Source organism: Bactrocera latifrons, unplaced genomic scaffold (assembly GCF_001853355.1).
Source record: "Bactrocera latifrons isolate USDA-ARS-PBARC rearing strain unplaced genomic scaffold, ASM185335v1 scaffold_233, whole genome shotgun sequence".
Lineage (NCBI taxonomy): Eukaryota > Metazoa > Arthropoda > Insecta > Diptera > Tephritidae > Bactrocera > Bactrocera latifrons.
In genome coordinates, this window is record NW_017535886.1 from 257,183 (window position 1) to 284,259 (window position 27,077).

A 27,077-nucleotide genomic window follows, 5' to 3' on the forward strand; every position below is an offset into this window, starting at 1 on the left:
ATTCTCGCATATGCTTTTTAAATCGATTAGACTTTCTTTGTTTTGCTGTCAGTTTTTCCATCAGATAGAGCTGTATGACTTTTTTGTTCAATCTTGTCTTTTGTTATTTTAATGCTTTTATTTTTTTTTGCTCGCGCCTTACGATTTCCATACAATAATTAAATCACTTAGAAAATGTATTTTTCTGTTTTATTTGTATTATACATAAATTATCATTCGATATGTAATATCAATTTGGTTTCCGATTTGGTTTGAAAAATATATTCCTGTTAAGAGGTCGCTCTATAAATTTTCAAAAAAAATCGTTCTTGACCGTCAAATAAGTTGATATTATGGAAATATTGGAAGGGGGTAATTCTTAATATCTGGGTAATTTCGAGAAACATCTCTATAACTTTTTGAAAAAAAAAAAACGCAATAGAAATTGTGCTCGCGTTTGGTTAGAATAACCTTCGCAAGAACATTTGGTAAGTCGTGTACCACCCTTGTAGAAAGTATCTTATCTTTTGGGTGTTTAATCCCGTTATAAAAGTTCTAAGAGCCGTTTCTAATTAATAATGTTAATTTCTTATTAACATACTTAATTATAAAATTCTATTAGAGTTCAAGGTCCCTGCCTCAATCCAATATCTTGTTCAATTATATAACAAGGTCGTTTTTCTGCGAATGCGAAATCTAGTCGATTTAGGATCGCGTATACTATAAATTTAAAACAATTCCATGATTTGTCAGGATATCATTTGCATCCTCGCGCCACCTAACATAATTATCAGGTTTAGATCTAAATTCGAGTAGTGCTTTAATAACGTCTAGACTTTATTCGCAAATTTATATTCTGTAAAATTATTTGCACCATGTTTGATTTGAAAGATCAAACGGTTAAACTCTAATAAGAATCTTTAAGTTCTTACATCTGGTGGGGGAAAAAAAGACTTTATCTGAGCTGAGCATATATTCATTATAATTTATATTTGATATTTTCATTGTTTATATACAATGTTTAAAACTATCTTAAATTACTAAATATATGTATGTGGATGTGTGTATGTTTGTATGTATTGCAGCATATTGTATATTGCTGCTTGACATGGGGTTGTTTTCAAGTGTACAATTTAATATATGTGTGTGTGTGTCTTTAATGTTATCTGATCTGTAACTTTATGACTTGTCTTTACCCATTACATGTATGTAAATGTTTGAGTGTTTTATATACATATGTATGTATGTATATTTATATATATGATAATACAATATATTGGAAACGTTATTGCTACTAATATTTGTTATAGACATTATGAAAAAACTGCATATTAAGCTTTCCAGCTTTCATTCTTATTTAATAAGTTTTTTTCTAACACTTTTGTACACTTGAACCTAATGTGATTTTTTCAATACTCAATACAATTAGTTTTCAGTAAAATATCCAATGGAAATCTCATTATTTTTTCAATTGACAATATTTGTTTGCTTCATTTTCGCAATTAAACCTCAAATATAGTGGACTCGCGATAATATGAACACCCTAAATTATGAACCACCCCAAAATATGAACACTTTTTGGCTACCGTTGACTACTCTAAAATATGAACTTTGGACAAAAGCTCTAAAATATGAACAATATTGTTGTCAATAAAGCGCTTTGAAATTTGGGGAATTCCCTAGTTTTCCGCATTCAATATGCATGTACATACATACATATGTATTTACCCATCGCTCGAAAATGCTTACATGTGTTCATTACAGGGTTTGATTTTGTCTACGTCAGTCGTCTGTAAGAATTTTTAAGTGTTTTTGGTTGGTGATTGCACGCAAGCATAAGTGCCTCTTTATTTTCTTAAGAAATAATCAAATGTAAATAATTTTTAAACATGCACACAAAAAAGCATACGTTTCTGACTTTAAAGCTTACGAAAAGGTGCAAGTGTTACAAATTTAACAACTAAATACGGAGTGGCAAAGTCTACAGTATGTGGAATAAAGAAAAATAAAAATGCTATCCTTAAATGTGTTAACAATACATTTATGGGTTCTGGAAAAAGGAAAACTATGCGTCCATTAGAGTATCCAAAATTGGAAAAATCGTTGTATAGATGGTTTTTGCATATGAGGGACAAAAAACTCCCGGTGAGCGGTTTGATGTTAAAAGAAAAGGCGAGGGTGCTACATTGTACAATTAAAGAAAATTGCCTTGATTTTCAAAATTTCAAAAATAGATATGGCGTTCGGTTGCCCCAAGTTTCTGGGGGAAAACTATCTTCACAGCCCCAGTTGGTCGATCCATTCAAAAAAGCTCTACTCAAGCTCCTTGTGATAGGCAAGGCCAGAAACCTCCGTTGTTTTAAGGGGTTTGACTGCCCTGTTCATTATAGACATTCAAAGTCCGCTTGGATGACTGTCGCTATCTTCAAAGATTGGTTCCATCGTTCATTCATACCTGAGGTAAGTTTTAACTCGTATTTCAGTAGCTTACAACTTATGTAGGTAACGAATTTTTGACAAAAAAGGGTCTACCAGTTAAGGCTGTCCTTTGAATTGATAACGCTCCATCGCATCCACCTGAGAATGAACTTAAAAGTGAAGACGGCTCTATTTTAGCAATGTTTATGCCACCCAACGTCACCCCCCTTATACAACTCATGGTCCAAAATGCAATCAGGATTACAAAACTTTATTACAGAAACAATCTTTTGGCTTCCGTTGCTGCAACAGGATGTGACTTGCTAGAGTCTATGAAGCAAATTTCACTTAAGGGCGTTATTATTACCCTTGAATCTGCATGGAATAAAGTGGATGAGGCTGTGCTATCAAAATGCTGGAACAATGTTTTGAGTATGCTTGAAAATCAAGAAGATCCTGAAGATGAAATTCCTTTGAATATCCTTCGAAGGAACTTGAATATGAATGTGGGGGAGGAGAGCGCAGCCAATCTTTTACAAAACTTGAGACCTGAGGTTTGTTTTATCAGAAACGTAAACTCAAAAAAGTTTTATTTACTGTTTATATTCACTGCAGATTGGAATCACTGCTTGCAACGTTAGAGAATGGAACGAGGATGCTATTGAATTCAATGAAAATGAAATGAAATGACGACTATACTGTACAGTCGCAAAAGACGATTACAGCAAGAGAAGCTATTGACATATTTAATAATGCTTTGGAAACGGCTGAAAGTGAAATGGTTGAACAAAAGAAACAGCAAAAGAGGATTACCGATTTTTGCAAATGAGCTTCAACTTTTTATAAAATTAAAATATGTATAATATGAAATTATATCTAAACTGTTTTGTTTACATGCAACATTGTTTTACTGTGTAACGAAAAAAATTAATAAAACAAGTTTATTTTGAAGTTTAAAATAAAAAAAAAATTTAATTTAATACTACATTTTATCGTTTTTGCACCTTTCGTAATTATGAACAATCTCGCAAAAATCAACAGTCCCGTTTTTAATTAGTTCATATTATCGCGAGTCCACTGTATAATTATTTGGATTCTTATATCGGTTTTAGAGTTTTCACCTTTATTGGTAAATAATATTTTCAATGTATTTTATTATAATAGTATTTTTATTTTAGTATCTTATGAGTCGGCGTTACGAGTTTACAAAACAAAAGTTCTGCGGAAGGCGTATGGAACGATGAGTTGAATTAAGAGACAGCGGGTACGCTGGGTAAGTCATGTCGTCCGATAGATGAAAACATTCTATCTCCGAAAGTTTTCGACGCAGTACCCGCCGAGGGAAGCAGATGCTGAGGAAGACCTCCACTCCGTTGGAAAGACCATGTGGAGAAAAACACTAAACTTCAAAAAGGAAGAACCGCTGGCGCGATGTTGTAATCTCGTTGTAATTTAGCTGGTATACACCACAGCAACGCATTGTTCGGAAATATATACTAAATATATATTTCTAAGTTATATAATCAATATGTTTTACACATATGGCTTCACTTACAGCTTCACGCCTCTGAAAATGGTGCTTTCTGGTGCTGTTTTCAGAACTCAGAACTGGAACTTTCCCCAATTAATCCCACTCACTGACTTTTCTTTTGATACTGCTACTCGTTATACTGAATCGTTGGTGTTGTGCTGCTGTGCTGTTTGTTGTCGTTTTTTTGTTTTTTTTTTTTTGTTCTTTGTTTATTGTACTTAGTTTTTGTTTGTTTTTATCAATTGATTTCCTGATGCTTTTGTGTTGTTCTTCACACGGTTTGTGATACTCAGTACATTTTTTCCTTCTTTTATAGCTATGTTTTTGTGTAATTTTGTCGAATTTGTCTTAATACTTGTATGATTTTTCTAATGAAATAGCAGATTTTTGTCCACTTACCTGGCTATTCTGCAAGTGCAATATTTATGTTTATGGTGTTAAATTACATACAGTGCTTGGATTCAAAACACTGCTTGGACCCTAGATCATGAGTTTGACAACATATTCATGTAATTTTGGTTGTAAATTTTTATTCGGTATCTCTACACAAACAAATTTATGAATATCCGACGGCCCGACACTTTTGTAATTTTTTCACATAAAGTTATCAAAATGTGAGCATGAGGCAAACCTCTTTTGAAATTCGATTGTTTATGTACATATTATATATAAGATATCAACTTTGGCAAAAATATCTTTATTTCAAATGTCAGATATGAGTTCTCTTAACTTCGATTTAAATACAGAGTTACAATAGATTACAATCTGAATTGGTCAAATATTGTAATTAATATTGATAAAATGTAATCGACATCCTTCTATTCTCACATACGTTGATCTATACTGCAAAAATAGTTTTTGAGATTTAAGCAAAATGTTAACATGATTCCTATTGCAAATGTCGGGAATTTTGAAGTGAAAAATTGCTCTTCAAACTATGTTATTGTTGAGATACGCGTCGGTTTATGAGGCTCTAAAAATGAATGAAATTTCGCCTGCAAAAACGTCGAGGATGTTGAAACTCTGCCTTCTAAAAGTGTTTCCTAGTGGTATAACGAGTTCTAAGCCGGTCGTGAGAGTGTTGACAAAAATGTGGTGTCAAATCGGCCAAAAACATCGACTGATGAACATCTCGTCAAACAAGTCAAAGAAATGGTGCTTGAAAATCTTCGATGATCAATTAGAAACATTGCTGATAGTTTGGGCATATCATTAGGATCGGTGCAGGCGACTTTGAAAGACGAATTGGGCTGGAGCCCTTTGCGAAAAAGCAAAGCATTACTTAAGAGATGCATTAAATAGTTTTTTAAGGGTTTATATACATGTATATTTGGCTTTTTTTAAGAAATCATATCTGAGATACAATTAAATGATTGTTTTAAAATATTCAGCTGATATAAGACGTCTACTTCGGAAATGGTGGGTGCATTACTTCTAGAAATCGGACATAACTTGTGCTGATGCGGAAGATTTTTTCGAAAGTTCGAAGAGTAATTGGACTAAAAGAATTCAGGAGACATATTGGAAATTGTGTGATTGTCATTGTACATAGTATACTTATATTTCATCGTGGACGGAAAATTAGAAATCTTACGTTTGGAGTTGACGGAACCATAAAACAATTTTGGATTACGTTTAATATGATTTTATATTTAGTTTATATATCTATTATAACATATTTTACTAAGTTCAGCAAATTGCCGACGCAATTTAGAATATTTTGAATAGTCAACCGCTAAACAGCTTTTTTAAAAAGTTTATAAGCACGAGATTTTCTATTTTTTAATTTACATAACTCTCTCGAAAACCATAAATTGGAACTTATTCTTCGAGTAACAACACATTTCGGAACATATCTTTCAAATAAATTTAAATAATTTCATTGAAATGGGAGACACTAAATTCAATATTGCACTGTAATCTGCCCTGAAAGTTAGAAAATTTGCTTTTTCAAAGTTGAACCGAGAACAAAGGTCTTGTCTATTATTATTAACTAAGTTGGCTATGATTTCGATAATAATTTCCAAAGCAGGATGATACGAGTCCTCTGGCAGAACCAAAGGATTACATCGGACAAAAAAAATATTGAAGTGTTATTAACGTAAACCGGATCTAAGATCTTACCAAACTGGTTTGAAATTAAATTAATTTTATTAGAACCCGACTTTGACATTTCATCTAAGAACTCGTTAAAACATAAGCGAGCACTAACAAGAATGATGTAATGATGTTTAGATCTCATGATACACAAGTTAAATTGAAATCTCTTAAAACAATCATGGTATCAGTATTATTAGCCATGGAGAAAACATTATTTATTAAAGAAGCATATATACAGATAAGTCCGATTGAGGCGGTATATAAGATAAAGTTAAGTAAATATGACCACTATTGGCGCAAATTCGAATGCACCTAAACTCAATGAAGTCTGCATTCTGCTCAGCCGGTCATATCTAAAGATTTCAAATTCGCTATTGAATATCTCATTATCAAAAATGTGTGCCTTTAGCCAAGTTTCTGTGAAAGCAATAATTTTAAAATTACAATTAATGCTATTTAAATAGAGATCAGTAAGTTTTTTATTAAGACCTCTAACATTTTTATAATAAATACTCAAGGAATTATTGTTAATCAGTTTTTTTCTTGGCATTTTAGGAACAACTACCGTGAGTTTATCACGGTTTTGCTCGAGTTCACGCACAGACCCCAGATGGCCAGAATGAGCTGTCAAGAACCAATAGAAAATTGTCAGCGGATATGTCGATCTTAAAAGACGAAATATTCCTGTCGTAGTTGAAGTTAAGTTTTACGGACGGGTGTATCGTCCGTTTTTATTTGGCAAAATATAAAACTTTATGTCGTCAACTGTGGTATCCGCACCAAATCTTGATATGAAATTAATTTTTTCTGTGTATTACAACTAAACTTTTATTACCAAACTTCGAGTTATTTGGAGGCGGATCCTGAGAAGTTTTTAATAATTTGAAAAATAATTTTCAGCTAATAGTGAAAGATGGACTTTACCCTTATGACAACACATAGTGAAGGAATCTAAGATTGTAGCATTAATTACATTTCGTGTTCTACACAATTACATATTTTCTCTATTTCTTTGCTCCTGTACTCTCTCTGTAAGCGATTTACGGTATGGCGTGATGAAATAGATGTGTCCCCATCGAAGACACTACACATAAAAAAATTAATTAATTTAATGAATGACTGATTATCAGTAAAAATCGCCTACAGAACATAAAAATTACGTGCACAATTTTCTTTACAAATTGAAAGTAAAGCAAACAAGTAAGTTCGGGGGCAACCGGCAATTTGTACTTTTGCAACTTGCACGAATCAAAGCCAAGGAAATGCCTTAAGGTGTAAAACATCAACGAGAGGAGTCATAATCCAATCATTTTTATATGTATATTGAAATCGTATACTGACCAACATATTTAACATAAGGTTTGTTAGAAAAATTAAAATCATTATATGTAGTATCGACCCGATTTTATCTATTTTTGCCAGAACCACATACTATTAACGTGCTACATACTAAAAAAGATGATCTTTGGGTTTCATAAAGTACCTCGCATGCAATCTCCAATCATGTGGAGTCAAGTCAGCCGGATGTTCGAAAATCCGGATGTTATATAGGAGATAGGTCAAGTTTTCAACTATTTCCATCTATTTTAGGTACAAAGATACACTTTTATGCAAACAACACGTTCTCTCATTACCATCATAACTCACATATTGGCCGCTATATCCGGAATAAAGTCACTCGGAAGTTCGAAAAACTGCATATTAGGTATATGGGAGCTCTAGGGGTTTGAACAGTTTTGGTTGGATTTCAACATGTTTTGGTTATAAAGTGGAGTACTTTAAAGGATGAAAGTGAAAGAATCAAGTGGAATTTAATATTGTTGTATATGAGTAGGCATGGTTTCGCCCATTTTCACATTTTGACATAGGAATATGAAAATAATGAACTTACAATATATGGCGTTCATCAAAAAATGAGCGGTGCCACGTGCATCGTTCTCATAAATATCTCTCATACCATCTCGCAGGTAAAATTTAATTAGTTATGTATTTATTTATTGCGCTTTCATTAGTTTACCGTTATATCGGGTGTGAGTAGGGTTATTTTCTGACACTGTCGGTAGGAGTCCTTACAATATTTGCGCTGAGTAAATTTAGCTGTAGAATTGGTGGTTTAGGAGATATATACATTGAATTGCCCACAGGTGCTACTACAATGCCCGGTGTCAAATTAGAGTTTTATGGCTGTGTTCGAGCTGCTTAACTTGATACTCTGTTGCTGATGTTCAGCGGATACTTTGCTGCAATACTGCAATCGTACTCGTTCTTCCTTTTTTGCCAAGAACAAGCATTCCAAGTTTCAAGATATCTTAATACACTATTTGCAATCCTGATGAATAATAACCTCATCGTCCTGCAAGTCAACAATTCTACTTTTTTTATTAAAAAATGTGTAAGCAAACAATAATAATAATGATGAAATAATAATACATGTGATTGTATCTATAAATACGGATCCCATCCAGGGTATAGACGACAAAGATTTTGTTTGGAAATAGCATCATTTATTAACCTTTGCACTTGAATGTCAGTATTGACGGTTCCTGTGATGTTACTTAACCTTCCTTCCAACTTATGCTGTACACATAAAAGAGCACGTTGTGCAGTTAAATTTTTCTCATCATCTATATAAGAGGTGTATTGAACTATTTTTATTTAAGTGGAAATAAAACTCAACACTCATAAAATTTTACCTTTAGATCCAGCGGGTGTTGGCACTACATTCCAAATATATAGCGGATCATATAGTAAAACTTCAAGAATTGTAATTATTACGGAATGATTTTTTCGCAAAACTTCCAATGTTGATTGGCATGCTTTCTTAAATACCCCACCTGTTTCACAAATGCCCATTGGCGCAATCATATCTCTGGTTAGACGAAATGGTACGGTTTCTGGGGTAGGCATTATTTTTCCTTGCTCAAAAGCAATTCCTGCAACCAATTAAATACATGTTTAAGACATTTTCTAAGTTATTGCTCGCAATTTTCAATACCGAAATCGATATGAATTAATTCAGCAGATTTCTCATCAATCAGTATATTCTGAGTATGTCGATCGCCTAGACCCACAACAAAGCCAACCATGGAATTCACAGCCACACTATATTTAAAATATATAAAAATTAGTACAATTATAATTTTATTATCAATAATAAGTTACCTGTTGGTGTAAGCTAGGCGTCGTTCAAACCAAATTCCTGGAACTACAAATTTTTCCATCAGAAAATAATGGAAAACGGGCTTTATTTGTGAGCATATTTGCTCGTAAATCGACAGTCGCTTTTGTATGTCGGATTTAAGATGTTGCTGAATAGAAATAAGAAGTCATAAATATTAAAATATTAATCAGTTATAAAAAATGATTTATGTAAACTGATGTAACTTGTACATTTATGAAAAAAACTCTTACCATACATATTTGACGGCACTTATAGGGTGTGATATCAGCAGGCCGATATTTCCGATGTGCGCCAGCCTTGTCGCTTCCACTACCCAAATACATACCGATCGGTATAGTACTTTCACACCACTCTAATATTCCACTTCTCCTTGAGAGCGGTACAACTTTATAAGTGCGAATATTAATTTTCCGTTCACTCGTTTTCGGATCGTGGGACAATAGTGTGTTCATTAGGGAAAAATATTGCTGCATTACAGCATCTTGACGCAAATCATCTCGACCTTTTAAAAGTTGAGGCCGCGATTTTCCATCAGAACATAAACAGTTGAGTTTTTTTGGAGCATTTATACCTCCTACTAGTGACACGCTTTCTTCCCACCGTACGATACCTAAAATATATATGAAAATACCATAAGATGGACTTAATATGTGATAAAATCAAGTTAAGTGAAGCAGCGCAGTCGGCATTGTGCTTTCAAATATAAACTTCCGATATACGAGCGACATATTCCAACGAATTTTGGGTCCTGCCGTGTTGTTAACTTAATTAACCGTACAAATGCGAATTGGTTCGTTGATTTAGTATGGGAATCAAGGATAAGGATATAAAACGATATTTTCTTCTGTTGTGGTAACAGACGACAGAAAAACTTCGTTGAATTCAATGTAATCATATTAATTAAATTTATTTCAAAAATAGCCTCTTGCCAGTTTTTTCGTAGATATATATGTATATATATGATATGCTTACAAAAGTAAAAAGTAAGAAAGGGCTAAGTTCGGGTGCAACCGAATATTTTATACTCTTGCAATTTGAAAGAATTAAAGCAAAGGTATCAAATCCATTATGTTATATTATATAAAAATCCCCAAGTTGCATTAAGGTACGTACCATCATCAATCATATGATGCTCGAAAATTCTGATACTAGTTATACTAGTTCAATCCATTTTAAGCACAAAGATACATTGAAAAACATGATTTCTCATTTTCATTTAGATAACTCACATGTTGGCCGATATGTACGAAATAACGTCACCTGAAAGTTCGGAAATAGTTGTATTGAATATATGTGAGTTAAGGGAAGTATTGACCCGATTCAATCCATTTTTGACATATTCTCATTGATAATGAGGATTATCCCTGAATTTCAATTATAAATCTCACATATCGAACGATATCTGCGGTAAATAGTCAACTTTAGGTAGGTTAGGTTCAAATATTCGGTACCTAGTGCCTTGAACCGTTGTTTGATTTGAACAATTGTTCGTCCTAAAGACATTAGAGGGGCAAAATGTTATGTCTCTGGCGTATTTAATTATTGATTTTCCAAATTATCCAGTAGACAGTACAGGTTTTTATAGGATTTAGATATGTACGTTAAACCTATTAGAAGGCTTGGCCACGCCCATTTTTTTCCAAATTTTTACCCCAAAGGGGCCTCTTGCTATTAAAATTCTTTGTACCACATTACAGTTCTATAGCTTAATTAAGTGCTTAGTTATGGCACTGGATAAGTTTTCTTGAACGGACAGACAAACAGTCCTTTCGGATTTCAACTCGGCTCATCATCCTGATTATTAATATATATATATATATATATCTAACTCGATTAATTTTAGGTGACACAACCGCTAGGTTAACAAAACAAGTAAATAAGTTAATTTGGAATAATTATACTTACTTATTATTGCGTATGCCTTATTAGGTAATACTGGAAGTTCAATTGTTGGGCAATGAACAGCGTCTAAGCATTTCATTCTTTTTAATTTGTCACATAATGCCATAGTAGAACTCTTTCCACAATCAGCATCTGCGAACTTAATTAAAGCTGAAACAAAATCAATTAATTATTTATAATTTACTGGGTGTAATGGTTTTAACAGTTTGCGCACCAGGAAATAGCATTGCCAACTGTTTTGCAGATTGTGCATTTGACGAGTTTCGACCCTTTGTAATTATTTCGGCAGCAATGGTCGAACGACTATTACTTGATTTTCCTCCTGTATCATCAAAAATTAACGGATACAACTGATAAAGTGTGTGATGTGGATGATCTTGTATGCAGTTAACTAATATTTCTTTAATGATGGTAATAAAATCCACTTGTTTCGTATTTAATCTAGCGGTAATCTGATTCAAAGCGCAAATAAATTTATAGGAAGGAATTATGTTCACATTATCCTTTATTTCTTTATATAATGCTTCATCTTGCTTATTGGCAAACCACAATGCTATTATCCTGTATATTGCAGCATCAGAAAATCCAGAATCAATTTGACAAAATTTCATATAATTCTTAACAGCAATGCACAAGTTATTTGAGCGTTTTTCCTCAATAAATTTTATCTCCGTCTCATCCAAATTTGCATACTTTTTCATTATGATTACACCATGGTTAATATCACGATCTCTGTGTTGTCGACCAATTGAATCCGCTGTTTGTCTGTTTTGTTGAATGATTTGACATTTCAGTTTAAATTCATCAGAATTGATGTACGCATTAGACTACAAATAAATTGATTGTAATTGTCAAATCATTGGAATTGAGGCAGACATATAATTTACATTGACTGGGTTTCCAAACGAACTCTTTTGCCGCTCATTATTGGAAAACTCTCTTTTTGTGTTGTCAACTTTGACAATTTTTCTTTATTTCCTACCCTTTTCAAATATATCTAATATATTATACATATTTGCAAAATTCCCTTGATATAAATATTCATATGAAATCAAGTGTAACCATGGAAATAATTTCAAAATTAAAACAAATGTCGAATAACATAGCGGTGAACGCCAATTAAAAAAAAAACCGTTTTGGGCGACAAAAGAGTCCTCGTGTGGAGAAAGTCATACTTGAACATATTCACGATCGGCATATTTCGCTATTAATTCGTATGCTTCTTTTTGGTTTTCCTTTTCAAATTCAGCTGGTTTTAGATTTCCTAAATATAAAAAACTTAATTCATCATTATCACTGTATTTTTGAGATTTTAATATCTTCTCCAGGTAAAGCATAGATCTATTAAACATTTTTTCTAGAACGTATTCAAAACTTTGCGAATTAGTCTCCAAGAGAAATTCTCCGTACATTCGCAGAGCACGTGCTTGTTGTGGGCAAGCGCCCAGTTCTTTGTGTGTTAATATGTGCTTTAACAATGATTCTGTTATTTCAATACTTCCGCATCGAAAAGAAATTTCTGCATCTTCAAGTAATAAATTAATCTGCAATAATTATTTTAATTTAGAAATATTGATTATTTGTTGTTAGTGTTTTTTAATGTCGTTATTTTGTTGAAATACCTACCTTAACGTATTCGTTTGTAATATCTGCTTCTCTAAGAGCTAATATATTACGTTTCGCCAAATTAATTTCACCCGATTTTTTGCATTCTTTAATGATATTTAGCAAACCAGTTTCGGTCGGGCTATACTATATTAAAATAAGTGTATAAAATAAAGTTATAAAAATTCATGTTCACATATGTATATACTTACTTTGAAAAAATCAATTATCCTTCTTTGCCCACGGACTCCTGCTGTATTAAACAGAGTTATCTGGTGCGACAGTATAAGTTCTTTGCAATAAAAGTTTCCATATTTTAGATTATTTTGCAATTGCCACTTTGAAAATATCGATTTAATATCTACATCAGAAATAAACTGGACCTATAATTTATAGTTATAATAGTCAGCAAATTTTGTCACCATACTTTTAATTAATGAAATGAAATTACTTGACAAAAATCCTCAGTCTGCTGAAGTATGTGCAACCATGTTAGATATTTGTAAACACTTTGTAGACATTCGGTGCTTATTCCCATCAAATTGTAAATTACGCATTGTCGAGCGTTTGCGATGGCCGCTAAACAATTGTGCTGTTCACGATTATATAGACATTTTAAAGCATTGAAGTGATGCTTCTTAAACTCCGATTCAGGATCATTTTCCACATTTACTTTCAAATGCCCTTCTACGGGAGTATCCCATTGACATAATCTCCAACATACTTCGTAGTCGACTGAATTTGCGGTGTCTTTATTGCCCAGATCATCGAGACATAAAATACCATTTCGTTTTAATGCTGTAGTACAAAGTGTATTAGACGATGTATTCTTAAATGAGTTTTGAAGTATCATTTCGGACCAGTCGTTGTTTAAATTAAGAAATTCCAAACGAGAATTTAAAGGCGAAAGAAACCCAGAAATGGCATCGTAACAACCAATGGATTTATAAGCCTAGAAATAAACAATTTATATTATAGTTGATCAATTATATTTTACATTATATTATTCGACTTATATTTTCACAACGTAATATTATTAATGAATATCACCTTTATTGCTACTTCCTGAAATGATGGATTTTTTAAATACTCCTCTACTTTGGACTGCTTCTCATTAGATGCAGTCTCTGACAATGCCCATAATTCAGTATACATAATTGTCATAAAGAATGCTTGGCAATGGTTACTAGCTTTAGCAACATACAGCAAATTCATTGGCACAGAACTGAAATTGGAAGACCCGATTTAAGAAAAAATGCTACAAAAATCCTTGAAATAATTTACCACTCATTATTTAAACGAATGCATTCACACATTTTTAGAAATATTTGTATTATTCGCTTGTCTTTATAAATCTCTTGAGCTCCAATCTGATCAGTTTCGATTTTTCCAAGAACCATATTCAATGTTTTGAAATAATGAGCGAGCATTGACATAATACTATCTATATGTCGCCCTTTATTGGACATTAAAAGCGTAATAAAAGGCAAAAGTATTTCATTCGCCACATACATATCTTTAGAAGCCAAGTTACAGAGTGCTGTCCAACCGCAGCTTTTAAGCACTTTACTAACAAACACACAGATCCATGTCTCATACTCTAGTGTCTCTGTCGAATTTAAAATACATAACCAATCCGCAGGTTCGATGACAAAACTTGGATCCCAATCTTGATTTGCCTTCTTATCGCTTTGAAAAATTGCCAAATATGGATACAGTTCTAGATTCACAATCATTTTAATTATCAACCTTGAAATGGAAAAGTTTCAACAGTTACGTACCTAAAATAGATTTTGCGCATTTCGAATCAATTAACTCAGTAGATACTCTAAACAATGCTTCGTAGGTAATTGTATTGAATTGCATCAATATTTTGTCCAATATTCTTGCAACGTTTATCGAAAAGAGTTCGTTACCATCCATTGAACTTGTGATCTAAAAAGGAATGAATATAAGGTAATTTAAACACACGTTAATTATTATTAATATACTTTTAATAAGATCAATTGCAAGAATGAAGTTAAAGTCATGTCACTTGACTAAATTACCTATAGAAATTGTGTCTTTCATTAAAATTTCAATTTCAAAAGCTGTATTGTAATCCTAAAATCTAAGCGTTATTCTATTAAGCATATGAGTCTACCGACAAAATCATTTTCTCTGCGTATACTTACGTTGTCATAAAAGGATGAATTCTTTTGAAAATAGAATGAAGTATTTGCTATTTCAAGGGAGCCAATTTCCCCAAGACATTTCGCTGCCTCCAGGCGTAAATATTTATTGTGAGCGTTACAGACTACTTCCAATAATCGACGGATCAAATCACAAAAAGTATGATCATTTGTGCTTATATTATCTTTAAATTTGGTTATCTAAAAAAAGTAAATATTATATCATTTAAAAAATACTACAAATAAAAATGTTTCGAAACTTGCATATTTTCTTAATGTTCCTAAAGTGTTGTTACTGCATTTTTGGATTAAAATTGAGGATTCCAAAATATCCAGCAAATCCCTAATATTTTTGGGAAAAGCGGATTTTTTGCTTTGGATTTCACATAGTTCCATAAAGCTCTCTGAAGCCGGTAGTTGAGTGAAAATCATAGTATTCTCGCCAAAATCGGTAATTAAATGATGTAATAATTTCAAAGATAATTTTGATTTTTCAAAGGAATCATTTTCAGCAATGGCTACCAAGCATTTTGTTATCACATTCAAGTGATTACTAATGACTTCTTTACCTCCACCAATTGTTATAAAAGACTTTCGGAAAAGCCATTGCAAAAAAAGAAGTCCCATCATTTGCAACTCCAGGTATTGAACTGCAATAAACAATTTAGTCTGTTATCAAAATATAAAATCTTCCTTTTACCTGTTTGAAAACATTGAGATAAAAATAAAATCGTATCACGAACAAAATACTCAGCAATATTTTTCCCTCTTGTCGAAGTAATATGTGTTGGAATCGAATCAATAATCATATCAACTGCTGTACAATATTTATAAAAGCAGGAGCTTCTCTCATTAGAAAATATACAAGCGGATACATCTGCTTTAAGAGCACCAATAACCTTTAAAAACTGAAGGGGATAACTACAAAGTGAAGAAAACCACGTTTTCGTTTCGTCTTCATCAATCTACAAGAAAAAAAAATTGTCAAAATGTACATACATATGTAAATAACTTTAGAGTTTAAAAGTAAGGAAGGCATAAGTTCTGGTGTAACCGAACATTATATACTCTCGCAATATACAAGGATCTAAGCCGAAGAAATTCTTTCAGGTAATTGATTATGACTGGATTTCAATCATATTTGATATACATATGAGGATAGCATTAACCAGAGAATAAGTCTACTAAAATAATATATGGAAACTGGACTATTTGTGAACCGATTTCAGAATTTTTTGGCATTAACTACAGTGTACCCAATATTAAATGTTCAATTAAATTAAGATATCATACATATTGATCGATATATACGGTAAAAAGTTAAGGGAACATAAAATCTCCTATATTAAGTATATTAGTTTTTGGCATCACGATCTACGATCAGATACAGATACTCCCGTATATACAGTACCCTGCCAACCCATTACAAACAGGGTAAACATATGTAAAAATTTACGAATAACATTCGTGGACAGTTTGCTAGGCGAAAAGTTTGATTTTTTTCCACTGCCTAAGCATTAAGTACTATTACTATACACCACATGTTACCATCAGTCAAATATTCAAAAAAAAAAAAAAAAATGTACCGTTGCAATTAGGGGGACTTAAATACGAAATTATATTGAAATATTTTCTTCACTTGGAGTTAGCATTTGTGATTTCTGACTCATCAGAGATAAATGTGGAAGGAATCGAATTTTTTTTATAAGTGTTTGACTTTTATTTCAGAGATTCCAGAGTTTTATGTATTAGGTATGTATTTTTTAAGTTTTCTGAAGCATTATAATATAAGCAATAAAAAATGTACTTTTTAGGAAATAGGTAAAAAATCGGACATTTCAAAGAAAACCCAAAGTGCTATTGCTGCACTTTTAAAAGATAAAAGTACATCCTACAGAAAAATAATAAAAAAAAAAATTAGAATGAGTGCAGTTACTGATCCTCGAGTACCGAAAATTGTGCACACATTCAAATATTGCACCGTTGGTCGCACAAGCGGCGGCAAAATGCTGCCCAAAATGGGGAAATATAATGAGGTTCACTCTGTAATTGCGCAACAAAACAGCTAAAGAAATTCAAAAGAAGCTAAATGAAATTTTGAACGCATCTTTTCAAAAAAAAAAAACTAAAAACCGCCGTACAGCAAAGAAATCAAAATTGACCAAGCAAAGAAGGGTCAAACTTCATCAGAACTAAACAAAGGTGGATTGAAACAAGGTAAACAAAAAGTTATGTAAGTCCCCTAAAAGTTCCCCATTCAAAGTTATTTAACATGACTTTCTCCTTAACAAAGATTAACTTTAGCGACGAAGGCCGGCTAGAAGCAGTGGCAGAAACCATTCAATTGGAGCGTCGTAGACTGCGTGAACGTTATGTAGAGAACTGCTTTCAAAAAACGGAAAAATATCCCCCCAACGTAATGGTTTTGGTCGGATATTGGTGGAAGGTCCTGGACCAATTTATTTTGTTGAGGGAACGATGACTAGTGAGCAATACACCAATGTACTTCAAGATGGTTTTGTACCTTATTTGGTATCATTGAACCCTTCAGCAGCTCAGAACACTTATACGCCTAGTGAAGTGCCTTGCCACACCTCCCGACGAATCGACAGATATCCTTCACAACTTGGATATCAATATATTACCTTAGGCGGGAAATTCAACCGACCTAAGCCTCACCGAAAACTGTTGAACGTTCCTTAAATCAAAGGTATATTCCCGAAAAAATCCCACAATAGCCCCACTCAAAGATAACATAAAGGATGTGTGCCTAAATGATCCAGATTTAAAAATAATGGTGATATTTCTTTAAATAGTATGCCTCAAATAGCGAAGGCTGTAAAACAAAGGTTGACAAACCTAATACTAAAAAAATTTAAGTTTTTCCTAATTTTATGAAAATATGATATTTCAAATAAATTATCAGAGGTGTTGTGGAACCCAAGACAGAATTGCTTAGCTGTCAGAATTGCAAACCAATTCTGATTTTCAATGGTGTCACAGAATCGGATCTTTGTCTTTTCGAACATATGCTACTGTTTACTAATGTGACAAAACTTGCAAATGAATACATTTGGAAGCAATCCTTTTACAGTTTTTAATGAGTTCCGAATTAAAGAAAGAATTTAAGAGATAAAATTTATTGAATGAATAAAGACGCATTTGGGTGTTAAATTTCGTTTTTCATTGTTTAAATGACTTAAGTATTTTTTTTCTTAATTGGCGGGCAGGATAGAAGAAAAACTGAACGTCATATGGAATTGGAGCAAAGTTTATTATCTTTGGCATTAAATTATCTTCTAATGAAACTAAAAGATATTTAAAATACATATTTAAAAGTAAAAATTTTTTAGACCAAAATATTTTTTTTTCAAATTTTAAAATATTTTATAATTTTACATTTTTTTCTCATTTTCAGTTTAATTTGAACATAAGTTCTTAAAGAATATGAATCTTTTTGAATTTTTTGTTTCGGAAAGAAATATCGACCTGCATCCTGCCCGCCGTCTGGCATGTGCACATGCGAGAAGCATCTGACAATTGCTTCCCAAAGGTAAAATGTAAAATATTTCGTATCAAAGAAATTTGCTGATGATGTTTAAATATATAACTATAAACCCTAGAAATTTCTCTTTAACCAATTATTTATTTTCCTGGAAAAAAACTCTAAAGCAGGTACTCCCTCTTAAACATCCGCATTTTTTTCCAAAACTCAGTAATTAAGACATTTCTTGTTTTATTCTTACGTATTTTCCTATAGAAATAAAGGTAAATTAATTCGTAACAATAAAATAACTTCATTTCTTAACTTACATTTCAAATCTGTGTGCGACTATCTTCTTGATTTGTTTCTGACAGCAAAACCGATGAAATTGGTATCCGTGACACCCAAACCCAATACAAATTCTGTTTCGAATATCAATCCAATAATATCTGAATTCATGACACCTACTGCTTTTTTTGATCGGTTTCAATTCTGATTCCGACAACTATCAGATTCCACAATACCCCTGGTTATAAAAAAAAATTGCATTCCCATATCCTAATAACTTTTGGTTTATTTGACTCTGAACGCAAAACTATAACAATGATTGTCCCGGTTTCAAATGGGTTGGCTGGTTACTGTAGTATTATTCACCAGATTTCGTTAACATGTCGCGCCAATCGTTCTACTACACCGATTCCTAAGAAGGCCCTCCGTACTATGCTTTATGTGAAATTTAATGCTTCTCACATATTTATTTAGTGAATTATAGCTCTTTAAGTAGTTTAAACATAATCGTTATATAGGGAATGAGCATGACCATCACCTAATTTTATCCGTTTTCGCCCAAATTGCGAGTATAAATGTTTGGATGCACAGGAACCGGGAGCTTTCTTCTTAATATCTATTCTTTTTTACTATGAGCTTGACTTACCAAATATAATTTTAAAGATTGTTTAAGAGATTCGTAATTTAAGTGATACCAAGATGATGTGCCATATAACGTTGGAAACTCAAAAGATGCCGCAGAGAGATTATCAACTTTTAAAATGCTACAGCAAAAATATATTGGTTTCCAATGAATAATTCTTGACGGTGGTAATTTCCACCCCAATCGCTGCATATTTCCATTTAACACGTTGATATATTTCCTGTAGCTTTGGGTTTGAGACTCCGGACATAACGCCTTATGCGGCAACATGTATGCCTCTAAAATTGGAAGTGCATTCTGGAAATTTATCAATAAATAAAAATATTAACCCTCATTCTTTTATTTCCCTATAACATTAATTGTTATTTTAAAGTTAGGTTACCATACCAAAGTTTTAAGGTTCTACTTATTATCACTTTAAATTTGGTATAATTATATATTCCATATACCCATATATTTTAATACAAGACATATATTATTATATCAAATACCTTTATAAGTTCCTCGTCAGTTGCGTATTTATTTAGTTTTTTTAAATCTCCATTGGGAATATATAGTAGCATACATGCCGAAATTATTGAAATATTATCCATCATGAATTCATCTTTGTTTGAATAACAAAGGAAATACGGAAATCTAAGGAAAATTTTATAAGAATATACATATGTATGGATCGAAAATAAATATACCAATAAAAATTTACTTTGAAATAGGCCATTCTTTAGATATCCATGATGAGATTAAACTATTCATATAAGGTTTTATTAACTGGGCCTGCGAACATCCGAAAAAATAAGAAACCTGTACAAACTCGTCGAAGTCCGCTAAAATTTTATATTATGAAATAGAGAAGAATTATGCATTAACTGTATCTGTAGAACCAAATAGATACACATACATACCTTCCGTTAATTTCCTTGCGGCATAGAAGTTCCCCAATTCAATTAACGCATTTTTCTGGTAATATGAACTGAAAGCAAATAGAGCCACTAAGAGTTGCGTCACTACTGAGTTACGATTTTGTGCCAGATCTGTTGACGTGTCCTATAATATAAAACTATACATAAATAATCGGGGTATTTGATCATCAAACACATTTTTGTATCACACGTACTAATAAAAGTTTCCAATTTATTGCAGAAAACAACTGTTCACACATATTATAGTGCTCATTAATATGAAATGTTGTGGATGAACTTTTCAGCCAACCAGTATCCATTAATGAGGTTATCGTGCGAATCAATGCGAACTGAATTCGAAGCGACGGGAAAGATAAAAACTTCATCAAAGATATGCAAATGCAAATGAAACCATCCTTCATCCAAATCCCTTCACAATTTCGTGAAATCAGGCGAACACTGTCTATTAAATTGCTTGTTATTTTTTCGGGATAATTTTTTTTATATGCTATTTTCAATAATGATGTTAATGCCACGAACATGTTATCCAATAATTCATTGATTGCGTAGACATATTCGAAAATCTCTAAGATTCATTAAAATATGTCATCTAGATGTGTATAAGAGACAGTTAGTGTACCTGGAAGCATGGCAACTAATCTCCCGATGATTTTAAGATCCATATAATATAATCTAAAAATTAATTTTAATTTATCTACGAACCATTCGCCAATAGGTAAGTTTTCTGCTACATTGCCGCTTTTCCTCTTACAAAATATCTAAAAATCGACAATAGTTAACATATAATTAATATTTTGTTTGTATTATTTATGTAAGTATATATGTGTGTATGCTCATATAATTAAGGTTTTACATAGCACTAGACAAAGGTACCTATAAAAGTGATCTTATTATGGAAAAAGTAAACGGAAAAATTATTTGATTAAGACTCTTCATTGTAACATATTCATTCACAAGTTTTCATATATTTGCATGTATGTACATATATAAAAATTAATTTTAAATGAATTTAGCATGTGTATTAAAAAGCATAATTTTTGGCTAATATCAACCCCCAACGTCGTTTCTTTAGTTATAGAGCTGGAAAGAATAATATTAAATATATTTCATATCAAATGTATGTAAAATCAAATATAATAATTTTTATTATAAACATAAAACCTATTGAATTTTATATTTAAGAAACCACTCTAAAATTTAGAACAAATATCAACAATATTTAATAAAGGACTGTCAACTTGGCTCTATTCCTCGAAATTACTTTTGAATGTTTCTGGCCTGGATGGAGTTATATATTCATAAAGAACAAGTCATGTTGAATTACGTCCGCACAAGCGAGAGCTTTAGTTAAAATGGGAAATTTTTGTATTTCTGAGGGTACTGTAGCTTTCCATATTTTATCTTTTTGTTTCCTACAAAAATTTTTTTCCACCAAAAAATTGTTATGTTGAAAAATTGAATTGAAACCGATAGAAAAGTTGACCTGTGTTATTTAAATGGGATATTGAATTTTTGAAAGAGCTAAGCTGCTATTGCATTTAGCAACTCAAACATTTAATTTTTAATAAAGTAAAAATATCCCATAAAACACCTATGTATATTTCATAATGAATTTAATTTTAGATGAAATAATGTGCTTATAATATAGATATATTTGGATTTTTATGGGGTTTTTATGGCATTTTTAGTTAATGGAATCTACTAAAGGTTCATATGCTCTGAAGCAGCTTTAATTTGTCATATTATTTTTTCTACATTGTATGTTTCCAGCCGTCAACGACACTTTGCACACAAATCACGTTGCAGTTTAGTCCTACTTCCATTGAAAGTTTTAAAATCCTTCTTTAGATAATCATGTCAATTTTCAAACACAAAACTTATATTTTCTTTATACTTTTTCTATTATAAGATCAATTTTTAATAAAAATAATCCAGTAATTTATATAATGTACATATATGTCGGGGACAATGTTCGTAGATGATTCCATTTTTTATGGATGTGCATTAAAAAGTAAAATTAAAAATTAATTGTTATAAAAAATTAGTTTATGTGGTAATTAATTAATTGATTTAACAAGGGAAAAATATTACTTTGCTTATAAAATAGCCGTAAAACGCTAACTGGTTGCTGTGCCAGCATTGATGTGCGGCACAGTATTTAGTTTAAAATGTTTCGGCCATTAACTTAGGTCATTTTAATAAAAACGAATATGATTTATATCGATTTATCGAACTTATCAACCAAAAGTTACAGGTATTTAGAGGCTTTAAAAATCTTTTTTTTTTTTTTTTGAGAAGTTGTTTGCGTTCTTTGGGAGAGAAAGAAATAATTTATTAAAGTGAAATTTTTAGGGTTTATAGTTATATATTTAAACATTATGCCCCTTAAAGCGAAGCAACCAATTTTGACAATTTTAATAAATTTCGTTCCCACGACACGGAACGAAATGGCCAATGTTTGTAAACAGTATTCTATATTAATAAATTATGCAACTTCACATAATCTTTGCAACTCGGTGGCCTTCCGCCATCATCGGCGTCGCGACAAATTATGTCTCAATTATTATGATATTGATTGCCAAAATTATTTTAATTGTTTTTGATTTTGTTAATATGTGAACTAAATGTGGTGTTTCTATTTTTCATCAACGTTTACAATTCGTTTAAAAGCTTTTCAAAASACAAAATATTGAAATTACAATCGACATTGTATATAATTAATTAATATGTATATACATACTTTTATCAGTGGAAGAAGAATGTCTAAATCATGGCGAATATTGAAAACATATCGTGATATATGATGAAACGCATCTTTTTGGTAAGTGTTACTGGCACATAGTTCAGCCAGAATACGAAGCGATATTAAGCGAATTTCCGCCCAGTCCCTGGCCTTACTTTGTAAATGTTGGGAAGCTACAAAGTTATAGAATTTTTATTGACAATAATTGCCAAACTTTTATTTTATTAAATTTACCGCTATGTGACAAACTTGTTCCTAAAAAGTTTATCAACTCCTCCAATGGTTGCGCTTCCAAAAACTGAGTTAGTGCCACACTGGATGTAAAAGTTGTTATAAATGATTCCAAATACTGCAAAATTTCTAATAATTCTGTTCGCTCTATATTTCTGGGATCATTACTTTTTAGTTGAAACTGTGGAAGAAATATTAGTAAACATTTTAAAATGTAAGTAAGTATTTTAGAACATTATAAGTGAGAAAGTATACCTCCATATGACTAAGATAAAATCCAATGCGTTTTATTAGCGGGCACTGCACTAAATTTTGATTAGTAAATACTCCATAATGCAGGAATGTTTTCATTAGATCTGCCAATTTATTTAGTGATGTCATATCCGAAACGATACTAACACAAGTCGTTTGTTTTGAAATTTCTATATTGAGAGTACGCATCAGCAGCTCATAAGTATTCTGAAATAGGCAATTTCCGAGTTCTTTTGAAGAAACGGCATCTGCATCGGTCGCATTTTGGCTTGATTTTAGGGGTCTACCATGTTCCTCCAAGCACACAAATTTCATATTGTATTTGTATTGGAGCATGTTTAAATTAGTAAAATTCATTTGATTTTCAACTTCGCATGTTTTTGGAAATATTTGATTTTCATTTAAGAAATTTATGACCGCAATAGCGCATGTATCATTTATAAGGGTAATATCGACGGGAGAAATATTTAAAAGCATACTTCTAGCATTTATTTTCTCGTTTACTTCATAAGCCCATATTACAATTTTTTCAACAATGTTGGAATTTTTATCTATACCACAAATATCTGAATGTATTAAAATTTGACGAATGGTTTCAAATGCTTCAGATCGCCTTAAAATACTATTACTAATAATAGATTGAATCAGATTGTTACTTGATTCGAATGAGAGTTTTCCGCATTTTATTAATTCTTGTAACAATATTTGTTTCTCTGTTATAATATCATTATTTTCGGAGGACTCAGATATTAAGACATTTGTTATTTTTTTCCATGTTCCCTCACTATAACTTATGTAGATTTTGTCGTTAATTGACGACATATAGTCTTCGAATTTTAAGATTGCTATCAGACTACGTCGTATACTACGCCAAATCACCGCATTTGCTGAAATATTTAACACGTTTGAAATAAATTGAAGCAGTTCTTGGTAATTTGATATGTTTATAACATTTCTTTGATTACTAAGGAGGGCAGCCATTATTGCAAACCTGAAATTTTTTAAATGTGAGTAATTTATTTAGTTGTTTGATAATCTAATTGAATAATATAAAAAATTTAGAAAGTAAAGTGAGAGATACAAAGTTTTTGGTTAAAATCTCATCCAGATTCACATCTAAATAAATGAACTGTGTTTTATATCCTTATAACATGTTAGAATCGAATTGGAAGGTTATACTAACTATTTAAAACATAAGTAATTCTAAATCTAGCAATATAAAAGTGTTATACATACAATATACATATGTATATTCAGCGACAGCGACCTAAGGAATCACGATCATTCGTGATACTACAAAATACTGATAGAATAGATACTGCAAGAGTAGTCAAAATTTGATTCCCGTCCTAAAAGGAGGAAAACGTGACGTGTGCAAACCTTAATCGCTTATTTTCTCTAATTTTGACTTTTTTCTTTTCTTAAAACCCTTTTAATTATTTCTTTTAAATTATTTTTTTAATGACCTGTTTTCATATTTGCAATCAATCCAACTTAGACATTTAGTTCTACAAACATGAACTGATTTGATTTCTGCCGACGAGAGGCTTAATAAAACTGTACATACAAACAAAATAAGGATACTTTCATATATTTGACATGCAATACGTACCAAGTTTCATTAATAGTATTGTCATTCTGAATAAGCCGCAACACAATATCTAAATTGTCCGAAACTTTTGAGACTTTTTTCAAAGGTTCATCCAACTTCGCAAGGTCGGCATTAGAATTAATATGCCAAAATATCTAAGAATACAAGAACAAAGTTAAACAAGCTTAAATTATTATACATAAAACATACCACATATACAATATCACTGGCCATTTCAATGAAGTTCTCCATATATTTTTCACGCCCACATTGATTTGCCCTTTGAATCGTTGCCCTTCTTTCTCTAATTTCCAATTCCACTATAGATTTTAATTTGTTCAGAGTCTTCGGCCAACTATCTTTAATGTTAATTTTCAACGTTTTAAAACTGCCATTATTAATATTTGGGTATATAGCATGTACAGATAAGTATACTGATACGCAAAATTTTTCCTAAAAACCAAAATATAAATAAGTGGACATATTAACAATTATAAAGATTGCGATAATTATAATCATTTACTTTAACTTCTGGCTTCAACTGTAAATTATACATATCACACAAAACTGGTAATACATCCTGTAGGGACTCGCAAATCGTATGATGATAATCTATAGATAACTGAGGAATAATTGGACAACAAAATAGCAATTCGAAAAAATTTATCGAAATGTTTTTAATTACCTGTGAAATAAAAAAATAATACAATTTGATAACATCTGACTTTTTGCGATCATCGTTGGCTTTTCGGGCAAAAGGCATTATTTCTGGAAAGTAATCTACAATTTCGTCTTGTATATGTACATGTTGAACTGCTAATTCTATAGTTTTAACTATGCAGGAGAGTACTTCAAAATGAAGAATCTCATCACCAGGAATTGTTATTTCAAACAAATTGGAAAGAATATCTGATGTAAGGAATATTAACATTTGTAAGGTCTATAAGATAATTCACTTACTGCTATATTCATCAATTTTCAATTCGCGAACATATAAAGGACATTTATATATTCCACGTTCCACAATCTGAATGAACAAGCTACCAAAAATTTTTACTGCACTTGTAGTGCTAAATCCACTACAAAATGCATGGTAGATTAAAGATTTTGTTAGAAAGTTATTTTCATCTATAAAAAATAAAACAATATTCATTAATTTAAGAATTATTGTAATATAAATATAAAAAACTTACTTTCCAAATTGTAATCAATTATTTTATGAATAACTGAACGATATATATGATTTTTGTTGAGCATAGCTTGAATGCTTTTTTGGTCTGTTAACTCCACAACTTTAGAAGCATGCTAAAAAAAACTATGAAATTAATGCTGTATGAGTACGTCTATACAAACCTTCAGAACAGCATCAATAGCACTGGAAAATATTTCATTCAAAGTAAAGTCTTCCATATGTTTACCACGGAGTCTTTGGATCAGGTCATCCTTAGAATTCACCAAAATTATCTCCAAGCGTTCCATTGCTTTGTTTCTAGTAGCTGTTTTATCAGAACGTAGTTCTGGACATAACGCCGCTATTTGTTGCAGTTGAGAGGACATATTTGTTTTACAAAGCTATGTCGAATTGTCTCTAACAAATTTATAGTTTTTTAAAATTTCCAAGATTCCTTGTAGCAATTCGCGCCTGTTTAAAAATAAGTGAATAACGAAAGTAACATCTGATATAAAAGCTTCATCCTTCTCAAAGCACAAGAAACGTTACCAGATTATGGTTTGCGCAACGAAATATATGAAACGGGGTAAATGCTGGGTTTTCTTATGCCGAATCAAAACGGGTACGTTTATTTCGTAACGGAGAAGTATGCAACTGACAACTGAGTTAAATGTATGATTATAACTGAGGCAATTCAAATGCCAAAAGGCAAAAGTATAATAGAATACCAAAATCTATTGGGCAAACAAAAATCTTAGAATTATGTAGCGCAATAATTGGCGGTTGTAAATAACAGCTGATCTATGTTTACTTACGCAACGCTTTGTTGTAGCGTAATTTTACGTTACGTAGTCCACTTCATTCCCA

At 31.7% G+C, this 27,077-nt stretch overlaps 2 protein-coding genes across 3 annotated transcripts; one reads left to right on the top strand and one right to left on the bottom strand.

The window, feature by feature from the left end:
* The first annotated feature begins 2,119 nt into the window (after nucleotides 1-2,119).
* On the top strand, nucleotides 2,120-3,087 carry LOC108968918. Its single transcript, XM_018933274.1, has 3 exons — nucleotides 2,120-2,439; nucleotides 2,505-2,951; nucleotides 3,013-3,087. The coding sequence occupies exons 2-3, from the start codon at nucleotides 2,598-2,600 to the stop codon at nucleotides 3,085-3,087; spliced, it is 429 nt and encodes a 142-aa protein (XP_018788819.1). The 5' UTR covers nucleotides 2,120-2,439; nucleotides 2,505-2,597.
* A 5,309-nt stretch (nucleotides 3,088-8,396) lies between these two features.
* Nucleotides 8,397-27,077, bottom strand: LOC108968927 (serine/threonine-protein kinase ATM). Of its 2 annotated transcripts, XM_018933289.1 has the most exons (35): nucleotides 27,026-27,077; nucleotides 26,760-26,944; nucleotides 26,393-26,681; nucleotides 26,233-26,344; nucleotides 26,000-26,167; nucleotides 25,725-25,948; nucleotides 25,563-25,661; nucleotides 25,250-25,492; nucleotides 25,061-25,194; nucleotides 23,452-24,439; nucleotides 23,200-23,377; nucleotides 22,963-23,138; nucleotides 20,842-20,980; nucleotides 20,417-20,787; nucleotides 20,205-20,346; nucleotides 20,006-20,126; nucleotides 19,794-19,938; nucleotides 19,306-19,599; nucleotides 15,588-15,852; nucleotides 15,152-15,537; nucleotides 14,891-15,088; nucleotides 14,498-14,651; nucleotides 14,001-14,436; nucleotides 13,767-13,941; nucleotides 13,168-13,668; nucleotides 12,929-13,099; nucleotides 12,738-12,863; nucleotides 12,287-12,655; nucleotides 11,326-11,938; nucleotides 11,115-11,261; nucleotides 9,440-9,819; nucleotides 9,191-9,336; nucleotides 9,024-9,130; nucleotides 8,722-8,961; nucleotides 8,397-8,652 (listed from the first exon to the last, which is right to left on the bottom strand). In XM_018933289.1, exons 3-35 carry the CDS (start codon nucleotides 26,594-26,596, stop codon nucleotides 8,471-8,473), a joined length of 8,334 nt encoding a protein of 2,777 aa, XP_018788834.1. In that variant the 5' UTR covers nucleotides 26,597-26,681; nucleotides 26,760-26,944; nucleotides 27,026-27,077; the 3' UTR covers nucleotides 8,397-8,470. The 2 variants fall into 2 exon arrangements, with proteins under 2 accessions (XP_018788834.1, XP_018788835.1); XM_018933290.1 differs by lacking the exons at nucleotides 25,250-25,492; nucleotides 25,563-25,661; nucleotides 25,725-25,948; ... (3 more) ...; nucleotides 26,760-26,944; nucleotides 27,026-27,077 and having other exon boundaries at nucleotides 23,452-24,335; nucleotides 25,061-25,169.

What these genes read in the sequence shown, in the direction of transcription:
- LOC108968918 (XM_018933274.1), top strand. Translation starts at nt 2,598, where the DNA reads ATGTTTATGCCACCCAACGTCACCCCCCTTATACAACTCATGGTCCAA. An exon ending in TACAAAACTTGAGACCTGAG is followed by an intron (nt 2,952 to 3,012) that starts GTTTGTTTTATC and finishes TATTCACTGCAG; the next exon opens with ATTGGAATCACTGCTTGCAA.
- LOC108968927 (XM_018933289.1), bottom strand. Translation starts at nt 26,596, where the DNA reads ATGTCCTCTCAACTGCAACAAATAGCGGCGTTATGTCCAGAACTACGT. An exon ending in TAAATTGGAAACTTTTATTA is followed by an intron (nt 20,347 to 20,416) that starts GTACGTGTGATA and finishes TTTATATTATAG; the next exon opens with GACACGTCAACAGATCTGGC. An exon ending in ATGCGCAAAATCTATTTTAG is followed by an intron (nt 14,437 to 14,497) that starts GTACGTAACTGT and finishes TTGTGAATCTAG; the next exon opens with AACTGTATCCATATTTGGCA.